Source organism: Ornithorhynchus anatinus, chromosome 3 (assembly GCF_004115215.2).
Source record: "Ornithorhynchus anatinus isolate Pmale09 chromosome 3, mOrnAna1.pri.v4, whole genome shotgun sequence".
Lineage (NCBI taxonomy): Eukaryota > Metazoa > Chordata > Mammalia > Monotremata > Ornithorhynchidae > Ornithorhynchus > Ornithorhynchus anatinus.
In genome coordinates this window covers 68,124,662-68,152,389 of record NC_041730.1, presented here as the reverse complement: position 1 = coordinate 68,152,389, position 27,728 = coordinate 68,124,662, and the positions used below count along the sequence as shown (strand labels likewise).

The following is a 27,728-nucleotide window of genomic DNA, read 5'->3' as shown; positions in this document are numbered from 1 at the left end:
TTTTGCTGCTAAATTATTTAACTTCTCACTCCTTCTAAAATATGGAACTAAAATCTGCAAGAGCCATTTTGGTCCATTTAATTTCCAAAATGCTTTCTACCACCTCCTCAAGCCTATCCTCAATCCAGTTGTTATCACTGGATTGTGAAACAGGCTTCATGAAAGGTAGCAGTAAACCCACTGCCTTTTCCCCGAAGCTACGAGGAGTCTTTGGTTGTAGACTTTCAACACCAGGTTATCACAGACCTGGTATATAAAGTACTCACAGACCTGACCTCTAACTAGTAAGGGGAAATGGCCTTCGGTGACGTGGAAAACAAGGTTGCCCTCTTAGCATGACCATCCGTGAAGGGAAATTTATCATAAGCGATAGCCAAGATGGAATGAGCAATCATATAAATCTTCTTGATCAATGACTAGAGGTTTGAAGTAGCTCAGCAAAATAATTGGATTGCTTTTGTTTCGCTCCATGTAGAATTTTACTTTATCCGTAATGAAACAACCTGGGGAGAGACTCTGGGATGAAACCAAAATCAATCAATGATATTCACTGAGTGCTTATCATTTGAGGCAATCATTGTAGTAAGTACTTGGGAAAATTCATTCAGTCATATTTATTGAGCACTTACTGTGTGCAGAGCACTGTACTAAGCACTTGAAAAGTACTATTTGGCAACAAATAGAGACAATCCCTACATAACAAGGGGCTCACAGTTTAGAAAACACAATACAGTCAAGTTAGACACAATCCCTGCCCTCAAGGAGCTCATGGTCTACAGGGGGAGGCAGACATTAAAATAAATTGCAGATAGGGGAGATAGTAGATTTTAAATCTTTACATTTTAAATGGAAAAGGACAGAAAAGTTTTGAAGGGCTGATTGCAAGAGAACAATAGCCACTGTAGGAGAAAAAAACAAAAGATCCAGTCTATGAATGCTGGAGGTTGCATAAGGCTATTCTAAAAGAAAAAAACAGGGGCTAAAGGAAAGAGCATGGGCACTGGAGTCAGAGGACCTGAGTTCAAATACTGTCACTGCCTTCTGCCTGCTGTGGGACATGGGCAAGTTACCTAACAACTTTGTGCCTAAGTATCCTCATCTCCATTGTATAAACCATGAGCCCTACATAAGACAGGGACTGTGTTTGAACTGATTCTCTTGTATAATAATAATTGTGATATTTGTTAAATGCTATGTGCTAGGCTCTGTACTAAGCGCTGGGGTAGATACAAGCTAATCGAGTCAGACACAGTCTCTGTCCCACTTGAGGCTCACAGACTTAATCCTCATTTTACAGATGAAGTAACTGAGACACAGAGAAGTTAAGTGACTTGTCTAAGGTCACAGAGCCGACATGCAGCAGAGCCAGGCTCAAAACCCCTGCACTCTGACTTCCAGGCCTGTACTATTTCCACTAGTCCATGCTGCTTTTCTATCTAACTATCCCAGCACTTAGAATCCATCCCAGCAATTAGTACAGTGTTTGGCACATAGTAAGCACTTTATAAATATCACAGTTATTATTATTCTACCACTTCTGGATATCTGTGCCATCCCAGTAACTCCCTTCATTTTGAAACAGAATTAGTTGCTGCCCTGGAATCAAATTAGCCCTGGAAGGTTTGCTTATTTTCAGACACTGGAACAACAGACTGAATTGACTGTACAAACAACATGCAATTATACTGAAGAGTAAAATTTCAAGGCACTCTATAGTAATTCATGTCAACATGCATATATAATCACAATCGACTAATAGCAAAATTATTTTGCAAATGGAAATTGGGATTTTCCTTCTTTCCTAGACCCCTATTATTTGAGGAGAATATTCCCAGCACCAAACTCCAGGGAAAGATTACAAGATAAAGTGCCTTGATAAACAGGGCTTAATGCATAATGAGCCCAATTATGCAGGGCGACAAATTCATGGGGAGATGGCAAGAGTAGAGAACCAGATCTTCAGAATATGTTGCAAAGAAAAAACAAAAATAAATCAGTGACCAAAACTAGCCCAATACCATCTAATCTCGAATGACAGGCTTGTTGAATATACATCTGTGTAAAGGAAAAATTCACTGTAGCTCTGGGAGTAGGGGAGTGTTGGGTAAAGTTTTCTGATGAGGAATGTTCTAGATCAACAGGACTCCATGGACAAAATGGTATAAAGGGTAGCTGTGTGCGCTGAGAGCAGTGCAGTGCTCCTCAGATATATTGGGTGCTCTTTCCCTGGGTGGCGGGCGGGGGCTGTGGGGACATGGTTGGTAGACATAGTAGGAAGGGGAAATTCTAGGCAGTATTGCTGAGATGGGGTATTTTTGTCTAAACAAAATAGTCCTTGAATCCTAGCATGTAGATGAAATTATTATTTAATTTTGGGGAGGGCGGGAATTTGTTTTGGGTAAGCATTTTGCTTTGTGTGGTAACTTCTATTTTTCCCTGTGAAATTTTGTCAAAAACAGAAAAAGAACCACAACCCTAAATAAATCAACATACTAAGGAATGACTAATAAAAAGGATGAGGGCCCATACAATGATGTCCATGTTGAAGAGGGATAGTCTATTTAATGACCTAGACTGAACCCACACTGCCAGCCAGCTCACAATCAGTCCCATTGGCAACATGGAGGGTGGGCAAGAGAGTGTGCCTGGCTAAGTTCAAACCATTACTGTGGCTGCAAAGCAATTCAAGCACATATCCTGTTGTTTGTCTACTGAATTTCCCTAGTTTTCCCTGACTTCTTTTCTTTGTGCTGTTGTGTGTCTATAAAACTTTGTATTTTCTTTCATTTCTCTAATGTTACATTACTCATCTATCTCACCACTGTCTCCTTGCCACATTCTCCCTCTAGCTTGGTACTCACTTCCCCTTTATATATGCCACCACTCAAAAGCCTTATTAAAATGTTCAAAACCTTATTAAAATCACATCTCATCCAAGAGGTCTTTCCCTACTCACTCTCCCTTCTGTATCACTTATTCACTTGGATCTTTACCCTTTAAGCACTATTCACCCAACCCTCAGTCCCACAGCACTTGTGTCCATAACAGTAATTTATTTTAATGTTTATCTCCCCACTTAGACTGTAAGCTAATTGTGGGCAGGGAGCATATCTACCAACCATGTTTTATTGCACACTCCGTAGTGCTCAGTATACTGCTCTGAGAACAGTATGTGTTTAATAGTCACCATTAATTAATTGGATTTTATAACATGGAAGTTTTTAGCTGGTTAGGGCTATGTTAGTTTAATCTATTTTATCCTGTACCTAAGAAAGAGGTGTTTTTTTAATGGATGAGAACATTTATATAGACGCTGCAATGTGGAGACAAAAGGAGTTGGCAAATTTAACTAGTGACATGCTAATTTCCGAATCGGTGAGTGTTGAAAAAAGCTGTCAAAGCAACTTCTAAATGGTCTTGGATATGACAGAAGCTACTTACCATAAAATATTATGTAAGTAGTGGTTTCTTTGGAGTTTATGTAAGGGAAATTTGCTAATAGAGCAATTTGAAATACATTTTCAGGTTTTAATGTTCCTATGTGTTGCACTTTAGTTGGAAAGGTAGAGATATAAAAACTGGTAAGAAATAGGAAGAAAGACAGAGATAGAAAGACAGAAGGAGAGCAGGAGAAAGAAGGAAGAGGAGCAGGGAGAAGGATATGAAGCATGAGAGAGGGACAGAGAGATACTTCAAGAATAAACACTTTGGCTTTATTAATCAAAGATAATACTATTAATAGTGAAATATTATTCACCAATAAAGTGGAAGTAACTGAAAGGTCTTTATGTAGAGATATATTTATGTATAGGCATAAAATTTTATAGCTTTTTTTTTTAAAAGAGTTGCGCTACCAGATTACATTTATTGAGAGCAAAAAGAGTGGCGCACTCCCCTTTCCTCATCCTCCATTCTTGCAGACAGATAGGGCTTTTCACTCAAACACAAAATAGATTTGTGCCCTCTCCCGACAGATATCTCCAAGAAAATGGGATAGTTGGTGGAATAAAGAGCAGTTCCAGATAGATGTGATGTTTGGAAATCCCAATAATGCATGTACTCTATATCTGCCCTTTTTGATCAAAGGTGATGCAGACAGCAAGATTTTATCTAAGCTGTGGCTGCAAAGATCAAAATGTGATTAATAGATCTTTCCACATTGTGTGAAATGTTGGACAAACATTTTCTTTAGATCTGAGTGCAGTTTAATCTCTCTACTACATAACAGTAAATCTTATATTATCACCAAGGGTAATCAAGCATTATTCCCTTGCTGATCAGTCAAAGGTATTTATTAAGTGCTTACCGAGCGCAGAGCAGTGTATTAAGCACTTGGAAGAGTACAATACAATTGCTAGCACAATCCTTGCCCACAAGGGTTAGTTTACAACCTAATGGCAGGGATATAGACAATGAAATAAATTAGAGACAAGAGAAAATAACTTGGACTAACATGCTCTCAATCATTTGGAAACTAATAGTCATTAACCTGGAGTTTACCTGGGGACTATCAGTAATACTTCATGGTAGGTCATGATATTTGGGGAATGCTTAATTTCCTGGAAAAATTGTATAAACTAAATTATTTTTCTTATCTCAATTTGAAACAGCTTCCATTCCTTGTTATTTGGGGAAAAATGACCTTGAAATGTTAGTAAAAAAATAAATGGCCATTAACTCACAAATTTGAGTAGGTATAAACAGTGTATCAATCATGGGACTACTTACTAAATATTTCCATCTAAATCTGAAACTTCAGAGCCCAGTTAAATAAACTATACAGTCCATAAAAGGGAAATTCAATAAATAAATATTCAAACTTAAGTTTGGGAGTATCCAAGACCAGACCGCACTCTAACCTATTGATCTTCTCTTCCTTTTAGTTTTAACTTGCAAAATATTTTTGTTAATCAATCATCCGTGTTCTAGATTCATTTAGCATTATCCTTCTAGAGATCCAGCAGTTTTACAATAACAGAATGGGAAACAAAGCAGGAAATCTGGGTGCTAATCCTAGCTCTGCCACTGTCAGCTGCATGACCTTGAGAAAGTCAGTTTACATCTCTGTGCCTCAGTTATCTCACCTGTAAATTGGGGATTAGGACTGGAAACCTCAGGTGGAACATGGACTGTGTCCAACTTGATTAGCTTGTATCTACCCAGCATTTAGTTCGGTGTCTGGCACATAGTAAGCTCTTAATTAATACCATCAAAAAAAAATTAAGAGATGGAGGAAATAGGCAAAGGTGTGAGAGGCAGTGTAACCTAGTGGAAAGAGATCATGGGAATGGTAGGACACCTGGGTTCTACTGCCAGCTCCACCATTTTTCTGCTGTGGGGCTATGGGGTAGATTACCTAACTCCTCTCTGTACCTCCTTTTTCTCATCCAGAAAATGATTTTTCCATGGGGACAGGTACTGTGTCCAGTGAAATTGTTTTAAATTGACCCAGAGCTTAGAACTTATTAAGTGCTTAAATATCATAATTGTTGATACTATTTTTATTGAGGAAACAATGAAAATGAATTCCTCTACTGCCAGAGAGAAGATAATTAAAAGAAGAGTAAAGAAGGACAAAAGGTCTGATTCTAAGGATCAGGTCCTGGCAGTTTTTGCGTCTGGAGATTCTCCTAATCAGCAAGACTAACAGACTTTCTTTACTAATTTACAGGTACATTCAAAGTTTCATTCAATTTTTCTCTAGTTTATAATAATGATGAAAAAATATGCAGAGGAGATAGTATATCCATCTGATATCTGATCAATTTTTTTGATTTCTTTTAATTCTAGTCCTGCTACAAGAAAGATATTTTTTGGTTTCTTAAAACTTCCTTTGATGAACTACTAAAATACAACTTTTATTGCAGTCTTATCTATGGCAAAATATCCTATTTTACAAGAGCTGAGTTGTTCACAACTAAGAAATGAAAGCCATAAAATTGACATAAAAATGCAGTGTTGGGGGAAAATAATTGAATGGGGCAGGAAAAAAGAATCAAGTCCTAAAAAAAATCCTTTTTTCGATTTACAGCCTCTTTTCCAGAATCTAGTTCTCAAAAATGAGGAAATATCACCACTGATTTCAAGATCAGTCAATCAAAAGTATTTGAGTGCTTATTGTGTGCAGGGCATTGTACAGTATTTGTCACGTGACTGGGCTGACAACTAGAGAAGAAAAAAAAAGCATTCAGTCAAGTCTTCCCCTCTAGACTGTAAACTCCTTGTGGGTAGGGAATGTGTTTACCAACTCTGTTGCATTGCAGTGTCCCAAGTACTTTATACAGTGGTCTACATATTTCAAGCATTCAATAAATTGGATTGATCTGTAAATCAGGATTGAATATAAGGAATTACATACATCTTTGTCATACAACGTAATCTAAATTGAAGCACAAGAGCTTCACTGCTACTTTACCAAGGCAAAATATGGTCCCCATTTCAAACATCCACCACGTGACATTTTATTAAGCCATTTTCAGGTTCGACCCACGCTGTCAAGGGGAACCACTCTGAAATATCCCTAGTAAATGTTCTACAACAATGTGATCCAGATGTGATTTTAACACTAGTGATATCGGCTCTGACATCAATATCATTGGTAAAGGAAGGCTTTCTCAGCAGAAAGGTAGGATGTTGTCCAACTCAAGCGACACCAATCAGCAAATATCAGAATAAAGGAAAATACATTACACTGACTTCTTCCGGCTCCAAAGCCTCGGTCAACGGAGAGCGTTGGGAAGGGCACAGGGCGCAGTGTGAACTGTGGGTGTGGGTATCCACACGTAGGGGACGGCAGGATTCCCGGGTACTGTGCGCTCTCGAGTGTTGGCACTGGGATGGCGCTGACAACAGCTGTAAGACAGAGATTTGAATTAATTTTTCCTAAAAGCCTTTGCTCACAAAAGAGCAGAAGGAAAGGTGTTTAAACTAAAAGTCAAATCATAACTACCAACCCTACGTAGACATGGGGGGTTCTGATAACCAGCTGGCAGTACTGTAGCGAGCAACGTTGAAAGCTCGATTCATATATTGTAGACATTCAAAAGAAAAGAAGCTCACTGTGGCAATGGAATATGTCTACGAACTCTAATATATTGTACTTTCCCGAGCACTTAGAACAATGATCTGCACATAGTAAGTGCTCAATAAATGCCACTGATCGACTAGGACCATAAGATCTAGATTAAACCACTATTATTAGAAGTCCCCTATACACAATAGGAAATCAATTAATCAAACAATATGAAGTGGGACTCCCTCCCCTTCATACGTGATAGACTGTTACTACCCCAACTTTCAAACCCTTATGAAAATCACATCTCCTTCAACAGGCCTTCCTTGACTAAGCCCTCATTTCCTCTGCTTCCTCCCTCTTCTCCATTGCCCTTGGACTTAGATTTGGACCCTTTAAGCCTTTGATATTCATCCCACCTTCAGCCCCAGAGCACTCATGTACATACCTGTAATTCATTTTAATGTTTGTCTCCCCCTCTAGACTGCAAACTCCTTGTTGGAAGGGAACATGTCTATTAACTCTTATATTGTACTCTCCCGAGCATTTAGTATCGTGCTCTGCAAAGAGAAGGGCTCAAGAAATATGATTGTTTGATTGATTGACTCAGTGGCATTCACTGGGACCATACCATGTGCAGAGCTTAGGAATGTACAATAAGATATTGCAGGTATACATGATTCCTGCCTATGAGAAGCTAACAGTCTACGGAGAAGACAATCATTAATATACATTACAAAAGACTCCAGCTTTATGTTGCACTTGAGTTCTCACCTCTAAGTACTTGGATCTTCAACCTAGAACCACAGTTCTTATGGCGATATTATCATACTCTGTTGCCTCCGCTTCTTTTACATTATTCTAATGTCTTTCTCCCCCAATGGATTGCAAGCTTCATGAGGGAAGGGATTGTTTCTACCTACTCTTTACTGTGTTAAACATTATTGTATTATTGTATTGTATAGAACATTAGCAGTTTTGGTGACAAACCATAGGCACCAACTCACAGCTCCTCTCGCTCCATTTCACTCATATCTTGAAAATGAAGACATTACAAATCTTCACTCTTTTAGAATTGTAGTATTCAACTGCAGCCCTTTCCTGAAGAACTCCCTTCTTTACCCCTACATCTCCAAAGCCTATGCATTTCAAATCTGGGAGTTGGAGAAGTAGTCCCTTTCTCCCTGATTTCTCAGCAAGTCCAAGAGGAAGTGATTATAAAGGAAATAAAATCAGAGCACATTTCTCAGATTGTGCCTGGGAGTAAAGAGGTGATGAATGAATGCTTAGTCTAGCAGAAAGGGCATGGGCCTGGGGGTCAGAGAATGGGGGTTGTAATCCAGGCTCCGCCACATGTCTGCTGTGTGGCCTTTGGCAAGTCACTTAACTTCTCTGTGCCTCTGTTATTCATCTGTAAAATGGGGATTAAGACTATGAGCCCCAAGTGGGACAAGGACTGTGTCCATCCTGATTTCCTTGTAAATATCCCAGTGCTCAGAACAATGTTAGGCACATAGTAAGCACTTAAATACAGCAACTATTATTATTACCACATATAATTCTCCAAATTGGTGTTCCAAAATAGAGCATGCTCCAAGGATTTACACTTATGAACAGACTCAAATAACCACATTTGCCTAAAGATCTTAATCCATTGTGCAACTTTGCCACTCTCTGGACTCTTGTAAGAGAAAATAGTTTAGCCAGAATTATTGAGGCAACAGCAAGAAAAGACCAGGAAAGACCAAATCTGTTTCTTATTCTAGGTGTTTCAGTCATTGCAGCATAACGTCTCATTTCCTGCTGTTTTGATGTTTGAAACCAAGCCAGGACATTTTGTCATTGAAGGCACTCAACTTTTTAAAGCAGTAATTAAATGTTTCTATCAGAAAAACTTAATGGTTGGCATCTGTTCCTGGAACAAAATAATTAGTATTCCAGTGTTCATTATTCACTTTTGAACTATTTTGAGCTAAAATATACTCTTGAAAGTTTATAGAATACATCCATTTATAATGCATTTACTGCAAAAGCAATAATTCTGTATTAAATCTTATAAAACACCATGCATTGAAATATCTTTTGATTATTTTTCCTTTAGGTATAGAAAGAAAAAAAAATGAAATGGCAGAATTCACTGTGACGCTACATTTGTGTAGAAGAGTTGGGAGAAAGATATTGGCAAGCTACTTCAATAAATCTCTACTCTGTAACCAAATATGACAAGAAATCTGTTCTGACACAGCTTGCCAACAACTGAATTTCTGCACTAAGAATCTGAAAGTAGAAATTCCCTCACCAAATTATGTAGCTCCCTGAGTGGTGCAGTTCATATTTGAAAACTTTTACAACATCCTATAAAAATGTAATATCTGAACTCAGTCTATACAAAATCTGAAACTGAGATTTGAAAAAAAGAAATAAAGCATTATAAAGAAATTTCCCAAATGCCAAAAAAGTGGCTTTTTAGAAGCATAGGATTTGAAGTAATGGGAACCCAATCATAGTATAAGGATGGTGACATGGGGTAGTGAGAACACTTTTCTCCTTCAAACTGTTTTTTGAACTCCATGATCACTCTATCAAGGAATACTATTCAAACTGTGAGAATACAACCCTTTGCTTTAACAAATAGGGATGAAGCAACATTTCTTGGCCTCTATTTAATATCTCAGTTCCTCTCAAGCAAAGCTTCTCACTCCCCCTTTAGAATGTAAGTTCTCTGTGGGCAAGAAACATGTCACTTCTTTATTCTACCCTTCCTAAATGCTTAGCACAGTGCACTGCACACAAAGTGACACTTAGCAAGTGATACTCATTCTTGACTCTTCTGCCTCCAGTTCATGGCTCATACATTCCCTCCAAGGCTACAGTACCGCACCCCATCAGCTTTGCCAAAGAATATCCTTTCCTCTTTTTTCAAATGACCTTTTAAAGTTACCCCTATGAAGCGTTCTCTGATTTATCTCCTCAGCTTCCCAGAAATAATATTCCCTTAGCAATCTCAGAACTTTAACATATTTATCTGATTTTTTTTGTTTTTTATTCATTAATTGAGTTTATCATTCATCCCTACTTGAGCACACTTTACAATATCATATGCTTATCACTTTAATGGCTCCGGGGTGATAATGTTTGACTTTATCAGGGTATGCGGTCAGGGCATTCAAGTCTTTCAGTATGTGTTCAACCAGCCATGGGCTCAGGAGCCATCCCTACTCGCTCATGCCGATGCAGACAAAACACTAATAGGAGTCGACCTGTACACTAGGTTCCTTGAAAGCAGCACCTCAGACAGTCAGATCATTAAAGTAGCTTAATACAAGCTCAAATTGCCGCCCTGATCCCTGACTGCAGCAGCCTGAACCAGAAATGGACTGTGCCCCTGGCTTCCATGAGTGCCTCCTTATTTGAATTTTCAATGTGGCCAGGAAGGGAAGGGGCTAGAGGTTCTCCTGTGAATACTGCTTCTATTGAGGGTGTCTGAATAGGAAAGGAGATTCTGACCCTTGGCACCCCTCCTCCTGATGTGAGGTTTAGAGGAGCAGATGGCCACAAGAATCCCCTTTTCTGCTCAAGTGCCTTGGATAGAAGTCAAGTGTAGATGCAGTGTCTGCTCTAATATATTTTTTAAAAAATAGCAAAACACAACATTCATATTTTGTTTCTGCATCTGACAAATACAATACATTAAGGGACATTGTTTAAGCTTCATCCTCATTACCTCAATTTACTGAATGCCTATTTGTGCAAACAGAGTAGCATTAGTCTGGTGGAAACCAGTTTTTGAAATGATTTAAATTTGGTTCTCCACTTTTTCACTTCTGCGGCGCTTGGGAATATACAGTGAATATACAGAATATACAGTGAAAGCTGAAAATATGATCCTTCACCTCAAAGAGATGAAGTCTATAGAAGCTTAATCTACCTTAGTCTATAGAAGCTTAATCTTGATTCTAGTTAGACACACCATTTTTTAAATAAATGGTACTTGTTAAGGGCTTACTGTGTGCCATACACTCTACTAAGTACTAGTACTAGTACTCTACTAAGTACTAAGGTAGACACAAGATAATCAGGTTGAATGCAGTCCCTGTCCCACATAGGGCTCACAAGTAGAAGAGAGGGCTCACAAGTAGAAGAGAGTAAGAATTAGTCCCCGTTTTGCAGATAAGGAAACTGAGGCACAGAGAAGTCAAGTGGCTTGCTAAAGGTCATATAACAGACAAGTGGAAGATCCAGGATTAGAACTCAGGTCCTCTGATTCCAAGGCCCATGATCTTTCCACTATGCTACACTGCCTATCACATCATACCATCACATTATTATTGAAGAATTTCAGGATAAGAAGAGAATTCAAGAGTCCAGCTAGGGCTTGCCCTTGCTTTTAGTCAGGAATGCACTGAACTGTCTCAGAAACACAGCTGTTAAATATCCTCATAAAATGTGCCAAAGAAAGGGTCTCTGCTATTCCCTTGATATTATCTTCTGGATTCTCAGAAATCTTGAGAGAGAGATAAATGGATAGACAATTTGCAGTTTTATTTTTTAAAAAATGTGGTATATGTGATGTAGAGAAAACAGAAAAATATTCTACAGTAATACTTTTATGAAAAAAATGAATGAAAGGATTGATAGCTATCACTTCCTGCCTGATAAATAATTTGCTCCAAAAGTCTTCTCATGTTATCAACAACTTTCAGTATTATCAGTGATTAAAGTCTTCCTGCTGCTCAGTTTTGAATTTGTAACTTTCACAGTTATTAATGGACCTGCTTTCTAATGGACATACAGTGCACACATCCACAACAGAACAAATGAAACCCCAGGGTGCTGACACATCTGGAACATATCAGGAATAAACTTTTGCCTTGGGCAAATTGCTGTAAATGTAGTGTATATATAGATTTGTTTTTTTTAATTTATATATCACATTTTCTGTCTTTTAAGGACATGGTTAAGATGAACATATTGTGTGAGTCCAGATAAATGGGCTTTACACTATAATAATTTTCTTCATGGGTTGGGGTTGGAAGCAAAAAAAAACCCCAAAACAAGAAAAAAGTGTAATTGTTAGGCACGTTATTGTCTGGTGAGAAATAATGAACAACAATAAAAAAAAACTGTCATCTTGCAAAAATAATCCTCCAAAGTCCTTGTTGTAGGCATGTTCATTTTAGATGTGATTAGGTTTTGGTTTATACAAAGTTTTTGATATATCTTACCTTGGTGAATCTCAATACTTGAAAGCCATATTATCAGGAAGTTTATCTACCACACCAAATTGAACTACAACTCTAGGTGCAAATATGCTGCTGCATTTCCACATGATTACACATGCAGCTATGGTATAAGCAATATGAGTCAAATCTTTACAAAGTTGTCTTATTGAGTGTTCTGCAAAAATATCTTCTTTTAAAATGAACTACAATAATAATGAAAAATGCCTGGACTCATTAGGTATTGTTCCTGAAAATTAACAAGCCCTTCAAAACAGGAAGATACTGGACACAGCAGAGAGGATGTGAAGTGACAGAGTCATTAAGGGAAAAAGAATATTTCCCATTTTGTCTTTTCATATTTTACATATCCTCTGATAAACAGGATTGGTAGTCAGAATTTTAAAACACATCCTTTGTAATTTGCAAATCTCCGTTCATGGAATGAAGAGTGGACAAATCCGAAGATAAGGAATTCTGGATGATAATGATAATATTTGTTGAGCATTTACTCTGTAGCAAATATTGGGTAAGTGCTGTGGTGGGTACAGTATAATCAGATCAGACACAGTCTCTGTCCAACATGGGGTTCCCAGTGGAAAGAGTAGGGATAACAGATATTTAACCCCAATTTTAGGGATGAGGAAACTGAGGACCAGAGAAGTCAAAGGATCTTGACACAAGAAAGGCAAGTGGCACAGGAAGAATTAGAACACAGTTCCTCTGACTACTGGGTCTGGGCATGTGTCATACGGGAAGGCCATAACTTTTGACTCTTTGTACTCCAGCAGCTCCAAGGTTTTATTTTGGTTGGCTCTCCTGTAAAGACTAAAGGTTTTCACAGGAAAAACCTTTAAAAGAAAATAGAAGCAGCATGGTCTAGTGGTTAGAGTACGGGCTGTGGGTCAGAAGGACCTAGGTTCTAATTTCTCTCTGTCACTTGACTGCTGTGTGCCCTTGGGCAAGTCACTTAACTTTGTATCTCAATTACCTCCTCTGAAAAATGGGATTTAAGACTATAGGCCTTCTTTGGTACAGAGACTGCATTCAACTTGTTTAACTTATACCTACTCCAAGGCTTAATACAGTGTCTAGCATAGTAAACGCTTAACGAATACCATAAAAAAAGAGTTTCTGACCCCTGCACTAGTGTATACTGCCTCAAGGAACTAGGTAAAGAATTAATCTTAGGGAACTTGGATGTCTGTGGGAGTGAAAAGCTTCACTCACGTGGGTTGCTGGGCTGGGAGTCCATCGGTATCATGAGCTTGGTTCGGGTAGCTCTGCGTGCAGCCAGTGATCTTTCTAATGTGGACATGCTGCTTCCGACATCTTCCGAATCCGGTCCTAAAGAGATCAAACAACATCACCAAAGGCATTCTCTGACAAACCTTTCCTCTCATACCATGTTATGAAACTTGAGATGCCAAACCCTATTGCTCAAAACATATTTCTAAGGACTTACATTATCAATTCAAGATCTTGTTGCCCACAAGAAAACTGTGTTTCAAATTTTATACGATGAATTTCTAGGCTCGGATGGGTTTAAGTAGACTTCAGGCAACGTGAATAAAATCCCTCCAGTAGAAGTGATAATATCGGCTCATTCAATGTCCCTTGCATTTAGAACATGCAAATAATTGAAATGTTTAAAAGCCAGAAAGTAGTTGTCATTACTCCCACACTGACCTACCCAGCTGTGCACTCTGACAATAAAACTTAGTCTAATGGACCAGAGAGAAGACTATAACATTTTGGCTCCTTCAGATGAATTAAACAATGGTAGGGAGACCAATGATGTGGATCCTTCTGGAAAAAAAACCAACCTTTTCTGAGAGCAAATGTTGCAAAGCTTTACAGGAGCCTGGATAGTTGAAATAAAAAGATAATCCAAAAAACAATGAAATCAGTGGTTTTAGCCTACTCTTTTACCAAATCAGTACTGTTGTCGGCAACAAATCTAGAGTTGAGTTTTTTCCTCCTCCTGTTTAACCTACACACCCTTTAATGAAGAAACTAACAGTTGGTGATAGGCTCGAGGTTGAGGAGGAGAAAGAGAAGGAAAAACAATTCAGGGATAGCCCACTCTGCATAATCAATTCTAGATTAATCAAGAGCTCTCAGGAAATGATTGGCAAAGAAACTCAAATGATACAGTGCTTTGGGAGCACTGTTAAAACTGAGCTTTCTTTATGAGAATGAGAAGAAGAGCATTACCAGAATGTGAAGCACTCTTGCTGCCCATTTGTGTTTCTGATTGGCTATGACTGACAGGAGTTATGTCTTGACAACTCTGTATCGGCGAGTCCCTTCCTGTAGAATCGGCCCCTGTTGGCTTTTCCATATTCTTCATCTCCATTTCTTCATGGTGAATCCACAGGTCTGGAGGTCTCAAGTCTTTTTGGCTACCCTTCCGCTTTCCAGCACTGTGGGTTGCCCTTTTCCTGGGAAGAAAGTTGTGATTTCAATATGAAAACAGGAGTCTGGTGATCCACTGACCAGTCAGTTCATGTGTCTGTCAAATGCAGAGTGACAGATGAAAGGACTTCTCAGAATGAGCCTGTCAGATTCAACCTCTGACTGGGCACCTTTCCCTTGTGCTCTAGAGATAACCCATGTTATTAAGATGTTATGTTAAAATTCTGGGATCTAAAACTCAGGGTCCAGAATGAGCTTGCTGTGGGCAGGGAAAGTGTCTACCAACTCTGTTATAGTGGCACATTATACTCTCCCAAGTTCTTAGTTCAGTGCTCTGCACAAGGTAAGTGCTCAATAAATATAATTTCTGATTATTTTTCCCTCAATAGTTGTGAATGAATCACATGATCATAAGCTGTTAAATATCCATTGAGAGTTTTCTGTGTGTGGAGCACTGAAGAAAGACTTGGGAGAGTATAAGAGAATTAGACATGATTTCTGTCATCAAGGAGCTACCCATTTAATGGGAGTAGAACAGACACTAAAAAAATTACACAGTGGGGAAGCAATAGTGTATAAAGATATGTATTTTAAGGCAATGGGAACTGGGGGCCTGACCATGGAAATTTTGAAGTGACAGGATGGAGTAAAATAGGGTAGAAATTTGAAAGATTAATCAAGAAAGGGTTCCTGAAAGAGATGTGATTTCAAAAGGGCCTTGAAGATGGGGAGAGCAGTGGATTGGTGATTGTGAAGAGGTAGGGGTTTCCAAGCAGAAGGAAGGCTGTGAGCATGAGTTGGAGGTGAGGGACATTAATACCAGCCACAGTGATCAGACTGGCTTGAGAAGAGTAAAGCACCAGAGCTAAGGTAGAGTGAAGAGAGAAGCAAGGGTAAGTTAATAGGGAGAGTTAACTGAGTGCCTTAAAGCCAATGTTGAAGAGCCCTTGCTGGCTGCAGCAGAGGTTTTTGAGGATGGAGAGATGTATAGATAATTTAAAATAATGTTCAGGATAGCAAATTATAAAGTGGATTGGAGAGGAGAGAGACTGGAATCAGGGGCATCTGCAAAGTGACTAATGCAGAAAGTAGAGCAACCGAGTCACTTTCTGTGAGTGTAAGCTTGTTGTGGGAAGGAAAGTCTCTACCAACTCTTTTTTGTACTCTCCCAAATACTTAATACAGTGCTCTATACAGAGTAAATGCTCAATAAATACGATTAATTTATTGGGTTGGGATATGGCCGGTGTTTGGGCCAGCACGGTGGAAATGTGAATGGAGAGGAACGAGCCGATTCAGGGTAAAAGTGTGAAAGAAGAACCAATAGGATTTGGTGACAGACTAAATACAGGAGTTGAAAGAGGTGGAGGAGTCAAGGATAATGCCCAGGTTGCAGGCTCTGAGGCAGGGAAAATGGTGGTGGTGTCAACAGTGATAGGAAAGTTAGGTGGAGGAGAGAATTTGGGAGAAAAGATGAGGAGTGCAGTTTTGAATAGGTTAAGTTTAAAGTGTTAGCAGTGTCTAACTTGATTATTAGCTTGAATCTACCCCAGAGCTTAGTATAGTGCCTGGCACATAATAAGCACTTGAGATCACAGGGAGATGGAGAGAATGAAACTCTGTGAAATCTAGGGGGACAGAAAAACTGAATGATTTACAGAAACAGAATGTTGGAAACACAGGAAATAGAAACCCACATGTGCTTACAGAAACACATAAACAACATACGAAGGACTGTTATGGGCTTTGTTTATTTCCATTTTCTGCTGCTTTTTCTTCTTTATCCTTTGGAAACTTTAGAGTGATCCTCAATAAGTATCCCCAAAGCACTTCTAACCATCCATTTTTCTCCTATTTTAAAGGGACTCTACGAGGGATTTTTCCTGTAAAGTAATCTCTGCTGTCCTTTTTTTCTGTTTTTTTATCCTGTTTGCCTACTGATGTTGAACATTTAAAGATCTTCTAGTTGACAAGTCACACCTGTTTTCTGCTGCCAATGGTTTGAAAGATCATATGTTACCTGTAGATGTACAGGATATGTTTAGCTATTATCTATTCTAGTAACATCCTTGATCACATATTAAAAACCTATATTGATATATATCTAATGCAATATATCTAATATCTAATATATGTATATATTATATATAATATATAATGTAATATATTGGATATAATATATAATTATAATATATTTTGACACAGTCCCTGCCCGGTTCAGGGAAGACATCTTTTCCCAATTTACAGATGGGAAGCAGAGACTCAGAGATGTAAGTTTTTCAAGGTCACAAAGCAGGTCATTGCCTGAGCTGGGATTAGAACCTCAAACTCCCGACTTCCAGTTCATTGCTCTTTCCACTAGACTACAGTGCTTCTCCACTATTGAACATGGAAGGAAAAGAGAATGATTTTTGTGAATAGTGCAGCCACACTCACTTCTGCCCCAACAGCAACAGAGACTCCAACAATCTACAAAGATCTTAATTAGATATCGATCTTCTTTTTCCAATCAGTAACACCACTGAATCCAGGGGTTTTCTGTGGCCAAAAATTAAGTAAAGAGGCAAACTACGTATGCTCTCATATGTCCTCCAAGAGGCCTTTTCTCACTAATGCCCCATTTCCCACCCTTTTCACTCTTCCTTCTTCATTGCTTATGCACTTGAACTTGTAATCCTTAAACACTTTGATATTTACCCCAGTCCAAGTCCACAGTCCTTATGGATACAGTCTTACACGCTGCTGCTTCCCTTATCTACTTTATTTTACTAATTACCTTCCCAACTAGACTGTAAGTTCCTTGTGGGCAGGGACTTTGCCTCCCAACTCTATTGTATTGTACTCTCTCAAATGCTTAGTACAGTACTTGGCACACAGTGATTGACTGCTTGATTGATGGTAGAGAAGAGTCAAGGATTTGTGGATTACTGGTAGCAAGATCAGCTAGGAGTTGTGTGGCATCCAAAGCTGGGATCACCAGAGGTCGAGAGAGGTGGAAGCAAGGCAAAAGTAGTGGCTGGTCCGTTCCTGACCAGAGTTCTCAGACCTGGGAGTTGGTGGCTTTGGAGCTCAGGCAGGAGACTCAAAAAAATGAAAATTTAAAAAAACCCAGAATCCTCCTCCCTTCACATATTTTTTCCTGGATGCTAGCCCTCCCAAGTGACTGTTGACTTTTATGTAGTTCTTGTTTTGTGATTTTTCAAAGGATTCCCCCAGTGGGATTTCTGTAGGAAAAAAGCCCTGCTATTTTATTTTACATTATTTTTACTGAAAAATCAATCTGGTTCCAAATTCCACCTCTTAGCGGTAATGGAACGTCTTTTTTTTTTCAAAACTTTGGCTCTGGAAAAGGAGCAATAAGTCAGCCCTCCAACTGCACCTTAAAAATGGAAAATTTTGCCTGAGGAATTGTGTAGTGAAACGAGCAAGGGACTGGGAGTCTGAGGACTTGGCTTCTAATCCCAATTAGCGCCTTGCCTACTGTGTGACCTTGGATAAGTCACTTAACTTCTCCTTTGTCTCTGTTTTCTCATCTGAAAAATAGAGATGATACCTATTTTCCCTTCCCATTAAAACATGAGCACCATAAGTGACATGGGCTGTGTCTAACCTGATTATCTTAAATCTACCCCAATCAATCAATCAATCATATTTATTGAGGGCTTACTGTGTGCAGAGCTTTGTATTAAACGCTTGGGAGAGTACAACACAACTATATAATGGACATATTCTCTGCCTAAAATGAACATACAGTCTAGCTGGGCAGACAGATAGTGATATAAATTAATAAATTACAGATATGTACATAAGTGCTGTGGGGCTTGGGGTTGAATAAAGGGAGCAAATTAGGGTGATGCAGAAAGGAATGGGAGTAAAGGAAATGAGGGCTTAGTCAGGGAAGGCTTTTTGGAGGAGATGTGTCTACAATAAGGCTTTGAAGCAAGGGAGAGTAATTTTCAGGTATGAAGGAGGGCATTCTAGGCCAGTGGTAGGATGTGGGAGAGAAGACAGAAGGTGGGATAAACAAGATCAAGGTACAGTGAGCAGGTTGGCATTAGAGGAGCAGAGTGTGCAGTCTGGGTTGTAGTAGGGGAGTGGTGAGGTAGGAGTGGGGAGGGTGATTGACTGCTTTAAAGTCTACTCTATCGAGTCTATTTGATGTGGAGGTGGATGGGCAATCACTGGAAGCTCTTGAGGAGTGGGGAAACATGGACTGAATGTTTTTGTAGAAAAATGATTCAGACCACAAAGAGAAGTATGGACTTGAGTGGGGAGAGACAGGAGGTAGGGAGGTCAGCAAGGTGGCTGATATAGTAATCAAGGGGGCATAGGATCAGTGCTTGGATTTACATGGTAGCAGTTTGGATGGAAAAGAAAGGGTGAATTTTAGAAATCTTGTGAAGATTGAATATGTGGATTCAATGAAAGCTCATTATGGGCAGGGTATGTGTCTGCTAATTCTCCTGTACTCTCCCATGCACTTAGAAAAGAGTTCTGCACATGGTAATCACTAGATAAATACCATTGATTGATTAATTGAATGAGAGAGAGGCATTAAAAATAACTCCAAGTTTACAGGCTTGTAAGACAGAAAGAATGGTGGTGCTGTCTACAGTGATGGGCAAGTCAGGGGGAGGATAGGTTTTGGGTGGGAAGATAAGGAGTTCTTAGAACAGTGCTTGGAACATAGTAAATGCTCAACAAATATTGCAATTATTGTTATAATGCAAGACACAGCACTTTTTTCTGTGTTGCATATCTGCTTTAATCTATGTCACCAAACATTGTACACTATAAAAGTACTAAGTTTTGAAGAAGAAAATGGGAGAAAAATGCTGAAGTCCTAGCAAGGAAGAAAAGAAAAAAATAATACTGGTAAATCTCTTGCTAGGAATTTGCAGTATATCTTTGTAAAGATGGCCATTCATGGGTTCTTGCCTCAGGCACAGAGAAGTAAATTCTTGCCTGAGGCAAAATTACAGACAATCCACTCAAAAGCAGAGACTCAGGACTTCTTTAGAAAAAGCCGAATAATAAGTGGGAGAGCAAGTACAGAGAGACCGCGTCTGACTTCCTGATTTTTAAAGACAACAATAGTGCTACATCCACCATTGATGAACTAAAAGTTAACGCAGATACAGAATAAGGAAATATGCGATACTAATGTCTCTCTGGATTCCCACTGGACTCTGCAGTGTTTTTCATTTTGAATCTATTTTTTCTCCAAACATCCAAGTGCCCAAAAAAGGAGATATGGCAGCTGTGAAAGCAGCAATCAATGGTATTAAGTGAGTTCGTACTGTGTGTGCAGACCACTATACTAAGCCCTGGGGAAAGTACAATTGACTTGGTAGACAAGACTGATGCTCAGAAGAACTTACAGTCTTAAGGGGTAAACACATTTTAAAATGAATTACAGATAGGGGAAATAGCAGAGTGTAAGGATGCAGCTTGGCTCAGTGGAAAGAGCCTGGGCTTCAGAGTCAGAGAGGTCATGGGTTCGAATCCCGGCTCTGCCACTTGTCTGCTGTTTGACTGTGGGCAAATGACTTAACTTCTCTGGGCCTCAGTTACCTCATCTGTAAAATGGGGATTAACTGTGAGCCTCACATGGGACAACCTGATTACTCTGTATCTACCCCAGCTCTTAGAACAGTGCTCTGCACATAGTAAGTGCTTAACAAATACCAACATTATTATTATTATTATATGTACATAAGTTGTGTGGGACTGAGGATGGGGTGGATATCAGTGAATGATACCAATCGAAGAGTATAGGCATCACGAAGGGAAGAGCTTGTAGGAGACAGTACTTCTGTCTGCCAACAATACTTCTTTTCATTCCATCCCGCAAGTGCACATACCCACAGCCCCAGCAGTTGTTCCAGACATTTAACTCCCTCCTCAAACTTCCTGTACCTCGCCCCAAACATCTCTTTCCCCTGATGACCTGGCCACACACATCATCAACAAAATTGATTAGACTGTAAGCCCGTCAAAGGGCAGGGACTGTATCTGTTACCGATTTGTACATTCCAAGCACTTGGTACAGTGCTCTGCACATAGTAAGCGCTCAATAAATACTATTGAATGAATGAAAATTGAAACCATCAGGCATGTTCTCTCTAAAATCTCCCCTGTTCCCTTACAATCCTTACCTCCTCCTTTACCCTCTTTGATTCTTCCTATACTATCTTCAGTAACTCAAGATGAGATCTCTCACCTCCTCTCTAAATCTATCCTCTCCACTTGTGCTTCTGATCTCATCGCTTCATCAAGGGAAGCAACATGACCTACTGGATAAAACACAGGTCTGCAAGTCAGAAGGACCTGGGCTCTAATTCTGGCTCTGCCACTTGTCTGCTGTGACCTTGGCAAGTCACTTCACTTCTCTGGGTCTCAGTTACCTCATCTGTAAAATGGGGATTGAGACTGTAAGCCCTATGTGGGACAGGGACTGTGTCCAACCTGATAGGCTTGTATTTTAGAACTTAGAACAGTGCTTGACACAAAGTCAGTGCTTATCAAATATCATTATTCTTATACTTTTTGAGAACACTTGCCCCCTTCCTCTTTAACTCCTTGACTGACACTTTCTATTGTTCACTTTCCAACAGCATTTTTTCTTCTGCTTTCCAAAACACTTACCTATCCCCTAACCTAAAACCCCTTCCCTTAACCCTACAGCTCCCTGCAGTTATCCTCAATATCCCTCATACTATTTCCCTCCAAACTTCTTAAAAGAGTAATTTACACCCATTGTCTCCCTTTCCCCGCCTTGATTCCTTCCAATCTAGCTTCTGTCCCCTTCACTCCACAGAAAGAATTCTCTCTAAGTAAGCATTGACCATCTTCTTGCTACATCTGATGGCCTCTAATTCAACTGTAATCCCCGCAGGGCTCTCAGATGCTTTTCACATTGTAGACCACCTCCTTATCCTTGAAACTTTATCCGGCTTTGGATTCATTGACTCTGTCCTCTCTTGGTTCTCCTCTCTGGAAGCTCCTTCTCAGTTTCTTTTGCTTGCTCCTCCTCTGCCTTTCACCCGCTGACAATGGGGGTCCATCAAGGCTCAGTTCTGGGCCTTCTTCTACTCTCCATCTACACCCATTCCCTTGGAGAACTCATTTGCTCCCTTGACTTCAACTACCTCTCTCCCTCCCTGCAATCTCGCATTTCCCCCTGGCTTCAGGACATCTCTACCTGGAAATCCAGCCGACACCTCAAATGAAGCTTGTCCAAAAGTGAACTCCTTATCTTTCTACGAAACCCAGTCCTCCCCATGACTTTCTCATCACTGTAGACAGAGCTACCATCCATCCTTCCTGCCTCACAAGCCCATAACCTTAGTGTAATCCTCAACTCTTCTTTCTCATTCAACCCACATAGTCAACCTTCACAACATTGCTAAAATCTATCCTTTCCTACTCTCCCTCCCTTCTTCATCACCTATGCTTTTGGATCTCTACCTCTTAATTACTTGATATTCACTTCATCCCCACAGCATTTAGGTATATATACTTATACTTTCCCATTTCTACTACCTGCGATTTATTTTGATGTCTGTCATCTCATCTAAACTTGGAAGCTCCTTGTGGGCAGGGATCATGTATACCAACTGTATTGTAATATAGTCTCCCAAGTAATCAGTAAAATGCTCTGTACACAGTAAGCATTCTATAAATACCACTGATTGACTCATTAATTCATTGATGCAAGTTTAATATGTGAACTCAAGGTTAAATGCGAGTACCTAAAGGGGTGGGTGAAATAGAAGAGGGTCAGGTAAACACAGTCCTCAAAGGAAAACCAAATTAAGTAATTTAAGGCATCGAACAGGCAGGTAAACTCCTCTATTTGGGTTATTTTTACTGAAACATACTTCCTCTGTTGAGCTGATGAACGTCGGGTGCATATCACTGCAACAATCACCACTACCACCACCGAAATGACCCCGACCGTGACGACGATGATCACAAGCAGATTGCTGTTCTTCTGAGGTGTGACGCTGCCATGAGGTGGGTGCATTTGGCCTATTGGTGGCTCTAGCATGAGATAAGCCAGAAAAAAACAAGCAAACAAAAATACAAGGGTTAGAAAGGTGAGGTGGAGGGAACTGGCTGGTTTTGACATACATGAGGAAAATATAAACTGTGATAAAAGAAAAAATGTTACTTCAAACTAAACAGATTCCTGAGCAACATAAACTCTTAAATGTTGGTGAAAAAATCCTATTTATTTAATGTCCCCAAAGGCAAATTTCTTGACATGAAGAACCACAGTTTACTCTCGTGCCCTTTAGAAGTAAGTCATCTAGAAAGCAAATACAATTCACAACCAAATCACTGACCATGGATTCTACTTCACAGAAGTCAATGGGCTTGGAATCATTTCATAAAGTAAGATGTTGAAGTTCCTTGAGGATCATAGGAAATAAACAAATAGTCATTTTTAAGATGAAAACTGTTTCTGTGGTTTACCAACCTACCGGAGAGAGCTGGATATCGGGGTTCAAACTCTTTACCCTAGTCAGTAATTAATCCCTTAGAAATAACTCGATCCTGAAGTCAATAGGCATTGAAAGCAGAAACAAAAAAAAAAATCCAGCAAACATGGACTTTGTCTCTTTTGGAAAAAGGCAATAGGGCATTTCTATTTCTAACAGACTGATTCCCTAACCCTCAGCTAACCATTTAGCCTGAATTACCTCGCAGATCTCCATTTGGGGTGTAATTGCTCATATTTCAACTTGAAATTACCTTACTATGCTCAGAGGTTTATAAATAATCAACAAAACACACAAAAAAATTTAGATCTTTCTTTACCTGAACTCAAGAGCCACAAACCCAAAGCATAATATGTCTGAGAGTCCAGATCAAAAATGATTTCCACTGACCAGAAAGCCAAGCAGGTATTCCAGGGGAAGTGAGTGGGAGAGAACAGACCTTCAGTGGGCGGGATTGGTGGAGAGGAGCAATGGTGAAAAAGAGATAGACCAGATAGGTAGGTAGGGGATGGGGAAGGGTCTTGCCACCCCCCATGAGCTGGTCTTTGGGGGGCAGTTATACTTCCCTGGGCCTAAGGGGACTATAGCCTGCTTCTAGGGCAAACTCACCAAGCATTTGCGATTGATCTGCCCAGCAAGTGAGGTAGAGCCAAATCTGACTTCCCATGGATAATTAGGTTAGGCAAGCTAATGGATGGGACTCATTGCTATATAAGCTGGGAATCAGTTCAATGTAATACTAAGGGAGAGGACAACCAAGAGAGTGTTCATCCCAGGTCCTGATCCTCAGAAGATGAAGCTGTCAAAGGTTTTTGAATGGCACTTAGTTGAAAAATAAAATCTGAACTTTGAATCAAAGGGGAAAAAAAAAGTTCCCAGGGAGCAGTTTTGCTTTATTAGAAAAACAATGAGCCAGTAATAAAGGTCAGAGCTTCCTAAATTAGAGTTCTGCTTCCAGTTAAAAAGTCGTTTAGTTAAAATATCTTATTCACATTCTATTTAGTAAATTAATTTTGAGGGGTTTTTTGTGACCTAGAAAAGCATTTGTGAAATTTTTAATTGTGTTATTAGCAAGAACAAACTCTAGAGTATTAAAAAAAAAGGAGGAGGAGGGGACCACCATAATTGTTCTAAGAACTTTTGTAAAACCAAATTAGCTTTCCCTTAAAGGGACAAAGGAGCCATAAACCATCAGAATTACTTCTCAACTGTCTTGCCTCCCATGACGATGCAATTTGTCCTGTCAGAATATGACAATTTGGGATTTTACTGAACATTAGTGGGGTCATCTTGGTGGCAATTGATCTTGTGAGAGCTAAGATGTGGCAGAACTTCTAAGATAAATCTTTAATCCAGAACTTTGTGATTCTACCCTAAAAGTTCACTTCAGTTCCAATTTCAAGCTGAATTTGCCACAGCTGGGGAAAGCAGCCACTGACAACCCGAAACTGACCATAAAAGGATCAGTGGCTGAACTAAATTGTGACCAAATTTCTTTCTCCAAGTTAGTTGAAATTCATTTTATGCAATTTTGGGAAACCCGATTTTCTAAAATTGCAAAACTCAAAGTTTTCTTGACCAGATCAAAGTTGGTGGGGAATTCCAGATTTGCTAGTATTTATCTATTCATTTTAGCAAGATGCAAGGGAAAGATATGCTAAGCATTTCTATGCTGAATCCTCATCTGACAGCAAATTTAGAGATAAGGAAGTATTTCTGTAAGCATTTTGAAGAGACTCTTCACTCAATCTGCCTTCTTTGTGATAAATCCAACATTGAAGCCCATGTTACCCAGACAATTTTTCTGAAGAGTTGGTCTACACACATTCCCACTCCTCAAAAACCTCTACATTTAACCCTAACAGTTACTTAAACCTCAATATTAAGCAAGAAGTTCAGACCATTGATTTTAAGGGACTCAATCACAAAGTGGCTTAGTGGAAAGAACACAGGCCTGGGAGTAAGAGGATGTGGGTTCTAAGTCTGGATCTGCCAACTGCTTGTTTTGTGAACTTGGGCAACTCATTTAATTTCTCTGTGCCTCACTTCTCTATAAAATGGGAATTAAGGCTGCCCATGTGGAACATGAACTATGTCCAAACTGATTGCCTTGTATCTACCCCAGTGCTTAGTACAGAGCCTGGAACATAGTAGGTGCTTAACAAAAACTGTAAAAAAATTCTTTCATATTCAATCACAGAAAAATAACTGTCTTTTAATGACCATATTTACTAGGGCTGGAATTGAAGCAATTAAAAGGTCTGGAGGTTAGCTGCCCTTTTCCTAACATTTTACTTTACACACATTGAGACTAAGTGCTCACTAAGACCAGGAACTCACTGAAAAAACCCCTGCTCTGTCCTGAAATCTGTTCTATACAACATTGGAAAAGGCTTTGCTACCTTACCCACATTAAGAAATAAGAATGTGAGACTTCAACTAGCACTATAAGAGGTTAAGTTCATTCATTCAATCCATTGTATTTATTGAGGGCCTACTGCATGCACAGCATTGCACTAAGTGCTTGGGAGAGTACAATATAACAATAAATTGACACTTTCCCTGCCCACACCCAGCTTACAGTCTAGAGGGAAGATGGACATTATTAGAAATGAATTAGAGATACGTACATGAGTGCTGTGGGGCTGGGAAGGGGGATGAATAAAGGGAGCAAGTCAGGGCAATGCAGAAGGGCATGGCAGAAGAGGAAAGGAAGCTTTTTTCGGGGAAGGCCTCTTGGAAGAGATTTATTTCCCTACACTAAGGTTTTGAAAGCAGGGAGAGTAATTTTCTGTCAGACATGAGGAGGCAGGGCACTTCAGGCCAGGGGCAGGATGTGGGTGAGAGGTCTGCGGCGACATAGCTTAATTGCTATACCAATCATTCAGTAGTACTCGAATGACTACCTGAATGGCTACATCTTCAGGAATTTCTGCAACCCGGGCTCTACCCTGCTAAACTGTACGCTTGTCGTGGGTAGAGAACAAATCTACCAACTCTGTTGTATAGAACTTGCCCAAGCCTTCTCTTGGATTGGGAATGTAGAAGAGAAAGTACAATCAGGATGGTTGAGCTGTGACGTTTTATCACAGGGTCTTTTGGTGTGTGTTCAGGATGGGCCTTTCTTCATTAGCTTTGCTCAGAATTATTTGTTCTACACCTAGATACATTCTCTGGACACATACAAGAGGAATTACTGGGCTGGGGTTTGGACATTACAACTGGGTCAGAGGAACCACTAGTAATGACAGTCCAGATCCTCCTCCAAAGGCACTTCCTAAGTCCCCCTTTCCCTCTTCTCTCACTCCCTTCTGCATCACCAAGCACCTTCTGCCTGCTCCCTTTTTTCATCCCCTTCACCAACCAAGCCCCACAGTACTTATATACATAACTGTAATTTATTTACATTAATATCTGTCTCCCCTCCTCTAGACCATAAGCTCATTGTGGGCAGGGAGTGTGTCTGTTTATTGTTGTATTGTACTCTCCCGAGTGCTTAGTACAGTGCTCTGCACACAGTAAGAGCTCAATAAAACAATTGAATGAATGAATGAGCACCTTCTGAGTGAAAAGCACTGTATTAAGCCCAAGGGCGAGGACAACTGAGTAGCATGCAAAGACTTTCCTTTGCAGTCTGATGGGAGTAATAGATACAAGCCACTCACAAATGCCTTGGCTGTTGATAGCAAAAGTATGGAAGGATAAAGAGGAAAATAAATGAGTACAAGTTAATCTATGTCAAGAACACTGATGAGATTAAAGATGTATGAACACAAATGCTAAGTGTGGCTGGCTTTAGGTTGGATACAACCTGGGAAGGTGGAGTTAAATTAAGTAATGACTCCTCAAAGAGGTGGTTTTTCAGGAGGGCTGTAAAGGTAGGGAGACCTGTGGTCTGGTGGAGTGAAGGTGGAGGAAGATAATTCCAAGCAGGAGGAAAGGAATAAGCAGAAAGCATTCCAACTCATTTCCTCCATCAACTTCTAAGCAGATCATTCCCAAATCTATATTTCCAGCCTTATTTTATCTCCTCCTCTGTAGCCTTGTATCTTACTCTTTACTTCAGGATATCTCTACTTGGATGCTCCACTGACACCTCATAGTGAACATTCCAAAACAGTTCTCAGCTACCCACTCAAACCCCTTTCCCATCAATGTAGACAGCATTACCATCCTCTCTGTTTTACAGCTCATAACCTTGGCATTGTCTTGGATTCAGCTCTCTCATTCAACCCATAGCAGCATGGCCTAGTGGATAGAGGATAGAGGGCCTGGGATTCAGAAGGACCTGGGTTCTAATCGCTGCTCCACCACCTGTCTGCTGTTTGACCTTGAGCACTCATTTCTTTGTGCCTCATTTACCTTACCTGTAAAATGGGATTAAGACTGTGAGTCCATGTGGGACAGGGACTGTGTCCAACCTGATTAACTTCTGTCTACTTCAGTGCTTAGAACAATGCTTGACGTACAGTACATGCTCAACTAAAACCATCATCTGTTACCAAGTCCTTCTGCCTTCACAACCTTACTAAAATCTGCCCTTTCCTCTTCATTCAAACTGATACTATGTGG

At 39.8% G+C, this 27,728-nt stretch overlaps 1 protein-coding gene across 1 annotated transcript in view; it reads right to left on the bottom strand.

Annotated features, from left to right (window-relative positions):
• DCC (DCC netrin 1 receptor) overlaps positions 1-27,728 on the bottom strand; it is a 644,354-nt gene that overhangs the window by 41,532 nt on the left and 575,094 nt on the right. Inside the window, 4 exon segments of the mRNA XM_039911321.1 lie at positions 6,691-6,852; positions 13,462-13,578; positions 14,449-14,675; positions 22,533-22,695. Coding sequence (XP_039767255.1) covers positions 6,691-6,852; positions 13,462-13,578; positions 14,449-14,675; positions 22,533-22,695 — 669 coding nt within the window.